Source organism: Uranotaenia lowii, unplaced genomic scaffold (assembly GCF_029784155.1).
Source record: "Uranotaenia lowii strain MFRU-FL unplaced genomic scaffold, ASM2978415v1 HiC_scaffold_863, whole genome shotgun sequence".
Classification (NCBI taxonomy): domain Eukaryota; kingdom Metazoa; phylum Arthropoda; class Insecta; order Diptera; family Culicidae; genus Uranotaenia; species Uranotaenia lowii.
In genome coordinates, this window is record NW_026598826.1 from 5197 (window position 1) to 16739 (window position 11543).

An 11543-nucleotide genomic window follows, 5' to 3' on the forward strand; every position below is an offset into this window, starting at 1 on the left:
GGGAGAAAATAATTGTATTTATTGCTTATTATATGCTCAGCCAATATTAAACTTTAATTTTGAATTGAATATAAATTTCATACTAAATACTGCCGGTTGTGTTGAAAGAAATAGCTGGTTTCCAGCAATCTGGATTACTGATTTTCCAGCAATTTGAATTGCTGGAAACCAGCATTAACGTTTGCTGTTTTTTCCAGCAATTTAAATTGCTGGAAAAAACAGCAAACGTTAATGCTACTTTCCAGCAATTCAAATTGCTGTAAAATCAGCAATCCAGATTGCTGGAAACCAGCTTTTTCTTTCAAAACAACCGGCCGTATTTAGTATCAAATTTGTAATTCAATTCAAAATTAAATTGAGAATATTGGCTGTGCTTATAATTAGCAATAAAAACAATTATTTTCTCCCATTTTTCAATAAAGGGATTTAATTATTTCGGGAAACACCATTTTTTACAATTTTCTATAATTGGCTCTAGGGTGGCAGCTTTGTGCCAAAGTGTTGATCATCAGCCACCTGTAAACAAAAATTTGGATTAGTATCTTTCATGGAATATCTACCTGTCCAATAAAAACTCACCCTTGACTTAATGCCTGATTGCTAGAATATAGAGGAAAATAAAAATAATTATATTAATCCGACCAAAATTCGTAAAATAGAGGCTCACCTTGCTCCAGCGTACGAAAACAAACAGACTCCAATTCGACAACTCAAGTGCTGATTTTCCAGCAAACTAGATCAATTGCTGGGAAGTCCAGCAATTTGGAAAACCGATAGCTGATTTTTCAGCAAAAATGACAAGACTACAACCGAATGCTGAAAAATCCAGCAATTGGAAAACCGATTGCTGGTTTCCAGCAAAATTTTGCATTGCTGAACGTTTCCAGCAATTTTTTTTGCTGGAAATTGAGGCACAAATTTACTGTGTGTATTTGTCGATTTCGTCAGTTATGCACGTTGGTTGAATCTGTGATTTTTTGTAAATTTTCTAAATGTTGTCAATTGTGCAATTTTGTATTATTTTAATCTGTTTTGTAGAATTTTTGTTTTTTTCTTGATTACTACTTTTGATGTCATTTTTGGCATATTTTGTCGCTACTATCATTTTTGTATTTGTCATTCTTTAGCTGAGCCATAATCTTTAGGGATCTGTTTTCATTTATGCAGTTTAAACCATTCAGATAAGCTCTCTATTAGCATCAGTAAAAAATATTTATATTTTTTTGAATAAATTCATGAAAGCAATTTGAAATGTATATATATAAAACTTCGTCATACACTGAACCAAATCTGGCAATAAAATTTAAAGAGTCAATCCAATAAATCTTAAAGTACAGTGTGTAATAGGAGCTATTGTATAATCCAGTAAAAAATATAGGAAATTACAATGAATCTAAGCAGCTTGTTATAATCAGTATCAAATAAAAGAATTTCCTATAAATACTGAACCAAATCTGGCTATGAAATTTAAAGAGTCAATGCAATAAAAATCAAAATTCAATGTGTAATAGGAGATACTGATAAATCCAGTACAAAATAAAGGAAATTCCAATGAATTTCAGCAGCTGGTTATAATCAGTATCAAATACAAAAAAAATCCAAAGAATTTTAGCATTTTGAAGTTATGTATAATGTACATCTCAAAGGATGGTTATTCATCCATTCAGTGTTCTTAACGGTCGTTATTTTTCAGTTTGTTTGTTATTCAATTGGTAAGTTGGTAAAAGTACCTTTAAAATGCTTATGATTGTTTCAATTTCATTTCATGTAGGAAATTAAACGTCTTCTATTGGGCAGATGGAACAACAATTGCTAAGCAAATTGTTCCCCCGCTGGGGGACGAGACGCAACAATGGAAAATCACCTTTATCAGTGATTGTTGGACAGTTGGATTATCCTTTCCGGAAGTCATCATACTTTTTTATCTGCTGCAATTTACTAAAGGTAAGTTTTTAAATACATAAACTTGTGTATTTTTGTATAAAAAAACAAAATTTTAATTTTAGGCATCCAATAGATCACCCAATTATAGAAAAATACGTATGTGTTAAGATGTTAAGATGGATGTGTTTTCGATTTCCAAGGAACATCGCTTCATCATGCTGGATCCAATTCCCTTGGGTCCACCGGTTTGATGCTTTCTATTACCGGAAAAAGGTACAGGCCATCATCCAGCTAACAGAAACCGCACGCAGAACTGGAAACGACCGATTTCAAACAAAGATGAGACGGAAATCGGAGCTCTTCCGATTCCAGTTTGAAGAATTCAAGCTGAAACAAAACTGGAGGTAAATAAGAAATTTATGGCTATTGAGTTAAGGTAAACAGTTCTCACAAATCGCTTCGCTTTTTTCAGATTGAAAAGATTCCTTTGTAACTGAGCTACCATTCAGCTGGCTGAAGATTTGTGCACCCGGGAATGAACATATAGCAGTGATGAAGCAGGGCCAGGAAGTCCCGGGACCGAATACAATCTACGTCCTATGTGTCAATGTTCCGAACGATTTCGGAGGAGTTGTATTTGCAACTTACAATACAGAAAAATTTAATTTGATTCTAAAGCTAACACTGTAAATTACCTAACTCACTGATTGTATCACATACGCCAACAAACTGTTGTAAATAGTACCTACTTTCTTAAAAAATAAAATTAAGGAAAACAAATTACGAGCGTATTTGATTGCACTGATAAAACCATTCATTTCACTATCCTAAACAATAAATTTTGTCATTATGGCTCGAATTAAAATTCATTGGAAATTCTTATAAAATGAAACTATTTTCTACTGGTAAAAAGTATTGGATTTTCTTTTAGTGCGAAAACACTAAAATTCCTAATAAACCCTATAGCCGGATTTTGTTCAGTGTATACCGTTTTTTTTTTTCACCTGGAGGCAAACTAGAGGCAACCTAGGTTCGCTCTAACTGCTGTCATCGTGCTCATTTATTGCTCGAGAGGCAACCTAGGTTCGCTCGGAAAAAGGACGGAGTCGCCCTGAGAAAAAAGTCAGTTTTGCGAGAAGTTCACCAATACTCTCAACGTTGTTGTCAAAACATTAAACAGCTGTTTTTGGCTGAAAACAAAACAGTTGAAATAATGAACGGACAAATGATTATTGCCGCGATTTTGAACCTCTCAGCCAAGCAAAATCGTACTATCTGCAGTCCAGCGCAATCCGGACACGAAAAACGGCAATCCGGATGTGAAGAACCGAATGAAGAAATCCAGAAGGGAGAACAAAATGACAGCTGCATGTAAACATTGCGCTCGTTCTCACGCACACCTACGTATGGAATAACTCGAAACCCGAAACTTGCTTTTTTATTCTGACGGTTCCAGAGCCAAATCCGGAATCAAAAAAAAATACGCCATATTGGCAGTGTAGATTCCTTCGAATCGATTTAATTCGAGCAGTTCCCGCTGTTACCCATTTTCTTATTAGAATCAAAGGCGCGCACATTCTAGTACCACTAAAATTTCAAAGCAAGTGCATCAGATTCCGTTTAATTTTTTTTTCATTTCTGACCCTTTATTCGAAATCAAAATGTTTGAACCGGAGACTCGTTTGTTGGCCCCCGAAACGGGTGAAGATTATCATTTCCCGTTCTCACCGTATGACATCCAGCTAGATTTGATGAAAAGCTTGTACACAGTGGCTGAAAGGCGACAGGTAGGCATCTTCGAAAGCCCGACTGGAACCGGAAAAAGTTTAACACTGACCTGTGGAGTGCTAAGTTGGCTGCGGGATCACGAAGCCCTGGTGGAGCGGGAACTGACCCGGAAGATAGAGCAGCTCAGGGAAGATATCACTCGACTGGAAAGGGAAACTGCCGGTGCCAGCGATTGGATTACCGGTAAGCGATCTAGTACTACGAAGGTCCTTGACCCTTGACCTGCTAGTTCATTAAGATTCTCTTTAATTTTTTTTTTAAATCTTAATCATTATTTAAATTTCTTGAGTTTAAAGAGAAAGCTGAGCTTTTGTGTGCTCTGAAATAAGATTTATATTATTAGAGTTTCGAAATTTTAGTATAAACCATTCTAATTAAAAACAGAATTACAGAGAAGAGTGAAATGTTTTTTACTGAATGATATTTACCTATTTAAGTTAAAAAGTTAATCCCAGAAAAATAGTTAGTTTTAATTCGAATATCCACTATATGTTATATTTCAGGCCAATACGAAACCATGGGCTTCAAAAAGCAGCTTGTTGAACTGAAGGGTACCAAGGATCTGATGGATGAGTACAACAAACGGCTGCTGGAGCTGAAACAGAAAACTCTGAAAGTCAAAAAGAAAAGGCGATTCGATTCCGCCAAAGTAAAGGATAAAGTCGATGAACAACTGTCGAAAGGTGAAGTCGAGAAAATGGCCTTGGAAGATGGAGATGATTACATGGTCCAAGATTCGGACGATGATGATGAGGATATCGAAACAGGGGAGGAAGATAAAACTCTGAAGTATAAACCGATTCAAGTCATCTTTTGCTCCAGAACTCACTCTCAACTGGGGCAGGTGGTTAACGAAATACGACGGACCGAATTCGGTAAATGGGTTCGGTTGACTTCGTTGGCTTCGCGCCAAAACTTTTGTATCAATCCTGAGGTACGAAAATTGCGAACCAATGCATTAATCAACGAACGTTGTCTGGAACTACAGAAAAATAAAGGGAAGGCAACTGTGGTCGATGAGATCAAAAAAGCAAAGAAAAAGAGAAAGGTAGAGTAATAAATTTAATTTTCTCGATTTCTACAAACTACAATAAGTTTTCCGTATTTTAGGTTGTTGACAAGTGTCCATTCTACAACAAACAAGCCGTCGAAGATCTTAAAAACGACGCCCTCTTCGAAGTACAAGATATAGAGGAGCTGGTTATGTTCGCCAAACAGGAGCAGGCCTGTCCGTATTATGCTTCCCGAGCCGCTATTCCGGATTCCCAGCTTCTGATGGTTCCCTACCAAAATTTGTTGCACCACAAAACAAGGGAACAAACAGGCATCGATATTAAGAATTCCGTTATCATTATTGACGAAGCTCACAATCTTTTAGATACGATAGCTGCCATCCACAGTCAAGAAATTTCCGCTGAGGTGCTCGAACAAGCTCGACTCCATCTTAACGCCTATAAAACTCAGTATTTTGCCAGATTCTCTACAAAAAATTTGCTTAAGATAAACCAACTCTTGTTCGTAGCTACACGGTTGTGTAAATTGCTACACCTTCAAGGGGGTGACAAAAGTTCTACTTCTCGCATGATTTCCCCAATCGATTTCCTTACGGAAGCAGATATTTTCAATCTGAACATTCAAGAACTTTTAGAGTTCGCAGACAAATCGCGAATCGCCCAGAAGGTACATGGCTTCGTTCAAAGCTGTCCTCACGCCTTGGAGCGAGATGAAGTGAAACCACGTCCCAAAACAAAAACTCTTACCACCACCAAGAACTTCCTCAAACAATTAGAAAAAGACGTAGTCACGGATGAGAAAAAATCTGCTAAAAAAGCCGAAGTTGAGGATAGCAAAGAACATCCATTGCTTGAGGATTCAACACCTCAAAAGCCACTGGTCAATGCCATAAGGCCGTTGTTAAGCTTTCTGGAATGTCTAGCGGAAGATTTTGACGATGGTCGGGTTCTGTTAAGCTTCGATGGCAAGGAACCGAAACGATCCAGTATGAAATATTTACTACTAAATCCGGGGGCTCGATTTGAAGAAATTCTGAACAATTGTCGAGCTGTAAGTAATTTTTAATCTCTTGTTCAAATTGACCGTTGATACATTTTATTATTTAGCTTGTACTGGCAGGTGGAACCATGCAGCCGGTCGAGGAACTCACCGAACAACTCTTCAAAGGCTGCCCGGACCGAGTAGTAATTAAAAGCTATCGTCACGTGGTCCCCCCGGATGCAGTGCTACCTTTGGCAGTGGCGAGAGGTCCCGGAGGAAACGAACTGCTGTTCAACTTTGCCAATCGACAGAAGAAAGAGCTTGTAAGTTGGATACATTAGTAATAATCCTCAAACAGTTCTATAAATCTTCTAATCCAAACAGCTCAACGAGATCACCTCAACGCTAATGAACGTGTGCCATGCTGTGCCGAACGGAATTGTAGCCTTTTTCGCGTCTTACGATTACCTGGAACTGTTTTACGCAAATCTCAAAGAGAGCGGCCGTTTGGCTGCTCTCGAAGAACGAAAACGTATCTTTAAGGAGCCTCGAGGTGGAGGGGCTGCTTGCGTCGAGAAAATGCTAAGCGAGTACGCAAGGGCGGCCCGAGGTCATTGCAGTGGCAAGCAAACCGGAGCACTGATGCTGAGCGTCGTAGGAGGTAAGTTGAGCGAGGGTTTGAATTTTTCCGATGAACTGGGACGATGTGTGGTGGTTGTCGGCCTGCCGTATCCGAATCGGAACAGTCCTGAGCTGATGGAGCGGATGCGCTTCCTAGATCGGTCTCTGGGACCGACGGCAGGGAATGAGTATTACGAAAATCTGTGCATGAAGGCCGTCAATCAGTGTATTGGGCGGGCGGTGCGACACATTCGTGACTATGCCAGTGTCGTGTTACTGGACGCGAGATATTGTAGCAACGAGAAGGTGCAGAAAAAACTTCCGTCTTGGATTTCCGAAGGCCTGCAGAGCGCTAGTCGATACGGGCAGGCCCAGGGTAGTTTGATCAAGTTTTTCAAGAACAAAGCTGCAAAGAATGAATCTCAATAGGTTTTTTTTTTATTCGTTATATTCGATTACTTATCGAAGTAAAAAGAAAGTTTTTTTTAAATTGTGAAACTCAGAAGAATTTCAAGATTAAAATTGAGCCTTTCAGGATCAACCTAAGCGCCTAAATTGGTTTTCTTTAACCTTAAGATAAACACTAAGCTCTACTCGAAAAAAATAGATCTATATTTGCTTAAAACATGTGATTTTAACGATGTTTCTAGATGACATGCCGTTTCATCTGAAAGAAAGAAGTTCACTCGACTTTACCCAGCGAGACTTGGTCTATTTGGCGTAACTTCGCCAAGGCTAACCAAACACCACAGACTTTCCTCAGTGAACAGTATTGTATCATCTTTTTTTTTTTTTTTTTTTTTTGTGATGGTCCCATTGGCCCATTTGGGTCCAACCTCCACCCCATACGCTTCTTTAGGAGTGGGAGGGACTGTTTTATCCTCTGGATAATTATATTAACATTGATAGTTCAATTTCTGTACGACTTGTTCGTCTTACTCCCGCGTATGTCCATCACCGTACAATTTTCTGTCTGATGCTTCGTCAGAACTTCATCACATTGATATGATCCTTTTTAGGATTAGTCTTTGTATCAAATTGTCTGTTTGACATATTGTATTGTCAGCTTCTTAAAAACATTCAAGTTTGAACTGTCTTTGATGTTCATCGGTAGATCATTATACATCTTCAATCCGTTGTAGAAAATAGATCGTTTGCTCATCTCTTTTTTCGTGTTCGGCAATCTAAAATCTTGAGCTCTCCTTGTACTGTATCTGTGGATATCGATTCCGTACTGCAGGCCATCCAACAAATAAGTTGGTAACATTCCTTTCTTCATTTTGAATATAAAAATTAAACTGTTGTATGTAATCCTCTGCTTAACTGACAACCATTGCAGCATATCAAGCATAAAAGCACTAGGAGTATATCGGTTGCATCGTATTATCACTCTCATTATCTTGTTTTGAATTCTTTGTAGCCGCTTTGTCTGCGTATCTGATGCATGTAGCAGTATTGTAGCGCAATAGTCAAAGTGTGGCGTTATCACTGATTTCACGTAGATTATTTTTGACCAGAATGTCATGTATCTACTTATTCGGCAAAGAACTCCGTATTTCATAGCAATCTTCTTAATAGTATAGTCGATGTGAGCTACAAAATTTAGCTTTTCATCGATTTGTACTCCCAGGTATTTGACTTGACGTACTCTTTCGATTGCACAACCATCAATATATAGGTTTGAACAGACTCCGATTTTGCGATTTCCAATAATCATCCAGCTAGTTTTATTGAGGTTCAGACACAATTTTCGATGTTTTAAAAAATTAGCAATATTTTTTAAATCCGCATTTGCTTCTTGTATGACGTGTTCCAAATCCTTGCCACTCCAATAGGAGACTGAGTCATCCGCAAATAGCTTCAGACGACCATACTGTAAACATTTTTTCATGTCATTGATGTAAAGTATGAACAACAAAGGACCCAATACACTTCCTTGTGGGACACCTAAGTTGTTTTCTCTGTATCGCGAGTAAGATGAACCAAATTTTGTTCTTTGCATTCTGTTACCCAAATAGTCCTTGAACCAGTTAAGAACTGTCCCACTGATGCCAATTCTTGTTAACACATCAATCAGAATTTCTCGATCAATTGTTTCAAAAGCTCTTTTGAAGTCCAGAAACACAGCAACTGTATAGTTACCATTTTCGATGTTGATCTTCCAATTTCGTAGTACCAAATTCACTGCAGATTCTGTTGAATGTTGCTTCCTAAATCCAGACTGTTCGGCAATTAGTATTTCTTCGTCTTCAATAAAGCCTAAAAACTGCCTTTTCACTGCTAATTCTAGCACTTTTTCCTGAATTTCCATCATGTTTATAGGACGATATAATGTTGCATCTCGTGCCTTATTTTGTTTTTCAATCGGAACTACAGTTGAACATTTCCATGTTTCTGGTATTCTCCCTGATTGAAGACTTGTGTTAATAATATCTCTCAAAGGATTTCCTAGTACAGGTAAAGAATCTTTAAAAACACGTAATGAAACATTTTCTATACCAGCCGTGGGTTTCATGTTGTTTATTATTTCATCAAATTCTTGACAACTTATTGCTTCGAATGTGCGAAAGTCTCCGCCGTTATAAATAATCTGATCCAAGCAGCCATTAGAGCCTGCCGGAATACTATCATGAATATCTATGACGCTATCGATAAAGAAGTCATTGAACTTCTCAGCAATTTCAGATTCATTTGTGATTTCAACTCCGTTGAACGAGATCGATCCAGTTTTGGTCCCATTTGAACTTATCAAACGTTTTATCGATTTCCATAGTTGTTTACCATTGTATTTGTTTCTTTCTAGCTCATCTTGAATAGATTGGTTTTTTGCTTCTTTTATTTTACGCGAGTATTCATTTCTCATAACTGTGTAATTACGCCAACTTTGTTCGCTTTTAGTTCTTAAAAATTGTCGATAAAGTTTATCTCTTTGTTTTTTTGTTGCTCTAAGCTCTCTGGAGTACCAGTTAGTACCCGAACCAGTACCATTTAGTGCCAGTTTTTTACGAACACTTTTTAGCCCTACTAGTGCATTAACACTATTTTTTAACAATAGATCGATACGTCTTACCAACTCATTAAAGTCTGCGCATCTCAAAGTTGGCAAACCTTCCTCAAGAAGCTGGCGTAATACATTGCTATTATACCGACTCCAATCATTCACTATTTGAAGGGTATCTGGTTCGACATCGTCAAGCCCAAACCCAGCATAAATATTTATTGACTCGTGGTCCGATACGCGGTAATCTGAAATGATAGTCGCTTCAGCTCTGTCCACATTTGTGAAAACCAAATCTATCCTAGTACTGCTGGATACCGTTATCCGCGTGTTTTCAGTGACAATTTGTCGAAAACCGCATGCTTCCATAACACGTTTCAATTCTCGGCACTCTGCTTCTTTGTTGAAGTTGATATTGAAATCACCACAGAAGATGTTGTCGATTTCATCTTCTACAATTTCATTAAGCCAATGATTTTCTAGAATATCCATAAAGCGAAGATTACTTGCGCTGGGTGAATGATAAATTCCTCCAACGATTGCCTTTCTTTTTCCATCATTTAGTTTTACTGCCAGTATCCAATTCATTTCTAAGTTTGAATTGAGCAAGGTGTCGATTTTAAAGATGTTTCGGACGAACATTGAAACTCCTCCAGTGTGCCTTGAATGAGAAAAACAATGTACCGTTTCGTAGCCTATAATATTAAATGAATCCGAATTCAAATCTTCAGTAAGATGAGTTTCAACCAAAACTACAACGGCCGGTTTTAGTTCCTGGATAACTATGCAAACTTCATCGAAATTATTTATCAAACCGCACACATTAAGATACAAAACATCAGGTTTTGATTGCTACTTACCGTAGTCAATAAATTTTTTTGCATTTGCAACTTTACGTTTATAAATCTCGCAATCATAGCTCCAAGCTGGATGACTTATATCTATTATTTTCTCCGAACTCGAAGTAGTTGTACTATTGAAGTTAACGCAGTTTATACATTTTTCAAATTGAGCTTTGCACTCATTAATTTCGTGTTCTTCGCTGCACTTAGCGCAACAGATCGGTTCCTTACAAAATTCAGCTTTATGACCATATCTCCAACATTTGTAACATCTTAAAACATTGATGGCCTCAAAAATTTTGCAGCGCTCCCACCCTACATTAACTTTTCCACGACTTATTAAAGTAGTAAAAGTTTGAGAATCAACTTCTAGGGTAGCAATCATGGGATTGTTTGTCCACTTCTTATTCTTCTCGATTTTAACTACCGTAATTACAGAGTCATTTAAATTATTTTGCTTTTTTAAAAGCTCGACAAAATCGTTATCCTTAAAATCTTTGGATTCTTCAAATCCCACTACTTTCACCTTTGGTTTAGCTGGTTGTTTAATTTCAACAGAATATTTTTTACCCAATACTTTTGAAGAATGCACCATGAAATTTTCCGCTTTTTCTTTCGTAGCGCATCGTATCAATACTTCACCTGTGGTTTCTATATAACGAGCTGAAGTAACACCCATTGCTACCGGATCAAAATGCGATTTTATATCTTTCCGCGTGATACTAATATCCTGTTCAGTTTTCGGTTTGACACGAACTGTTTCTTCCAATTTAACTAGAGAAGAAATTCTGCTTTTGCTCGAACTTTCTACATTGTACAATTTCACAGGAGTGTTGTTATTCACTGTTAGATTGCTCACGTTTGATAAAACTGCATTTTGTGCTATTGATGTCTTTACCACTTTAGAGTAGGACATATTTGGCGTTTTTTCGTTATCATTCAATTTTCGTTTTTTTGAATTTGAACGCAAATGATATCTGACAGTTTCATTACTACGTTCATTTTCAGATTTAGAGGCTAGACTTATTTATTCACGAACAATTTCCTGAATTTGTTTTTTCAAATTTGAAGGTACTAATACTTGGGATTTCAATTTATCGAATTTATCATTAATATTTTTAATAATCTCCATTAAATTATCAAAATTTTTATCCGCACCTGGATTTTCTAAACAATCATCACATACAAACACAGCATTTTTATTTTTTTGAAAAAAGTCATAATTGTCAGACACCGCAGGTGGCAAACAGCTGATGTGGAAAGCTTTTTTGCAACTTCCAAAACAGAGAACCAGATCTGACGTTGTAATTCTGCCACAGCACCGAGAACACAACGTGGAACTCATTCTCAAGCATTCATCCATCTCACACGCATACCCAACTTTTGCAAACAAAACCAAAGCGGCGAGCCGCTTT

The 11543-nt window shown here is 37.5% G+C and overlaps 1 protein-coding gene and 1 long non-coding RNA gene across 4 annotated transcripts; one reads left to right on the forward strand and one right to left on the reverse strand.

Annotated features, from left to right (window-relative positions):
- Nucleotides 1–419: 419 nt before the first annotated feature.
- Nucleotides 420–922, reverse strand: LOC129760940 (uncharacterized). The gene is made up of 3 exons (XR_008740407.1): nucleotides 668–922; nucleotides 580–600; nucleotides 420–516 (listed from the first exon to the last, which is right to left on the reverse strand). It is a non-coding gene; the product is annotated as an uncharacterized LOC129760940 (long non-coding RNA).
- A 202-nt stretch (nucleotides 923–1124) lies between these two features.
- Nucleotides 1125–6871, forward strand: LOC129760939 (ATP-dependent DNA helicase DDX11). Of its 3 annotated transcripts, XM_055758620.1 has the most exons (8): nucleotides 1125–1712; nucleotides 1772–1944; nucleotides 2007–2288; nucleotides 2357–3855; nucleotides 4176–4720; nucleotides 4783–5736; nucleotides 5793–5990; nucleotides 6052–6871. In XM_055758620.1, the coding sequence occupies exons 4-8, from the start codon at nucleotides 3546–3548 to the stop codon at nucleotides 6715–6717; spliced, it is 2673 nt and encodes an 890-aa protein (XP_055614595.1). In that variant the 5' UTR covers nucleotides 1125–1712; nucleotides 1772–1944; nucleotides 2007–2288; nucleotides 2357–3545; the 3' UTR covers nucleotides 6718–6871. The 3 variants fall into 3 exon arrangements, with proteins under 3 accessions (XP_055614595.1, XP_055614596.1, XP_055614597.1); XM_055758621.1 differs by lacking the exon at nucleotides 1125–1712 and having other exon boundaries at nucleotides 1725–1944; XM_055758622.1 differs by lacking the exons at nucleotides 1125–1712; nucleotides 1772–1944; nucleotides 2007–2288; nucleotides 2357–3855 and adding an exon at nucleotides 4017–4116.
- The last annotated feature ends 4672 nt before the right edge of the window (nucleotides 6872–11543 follow it).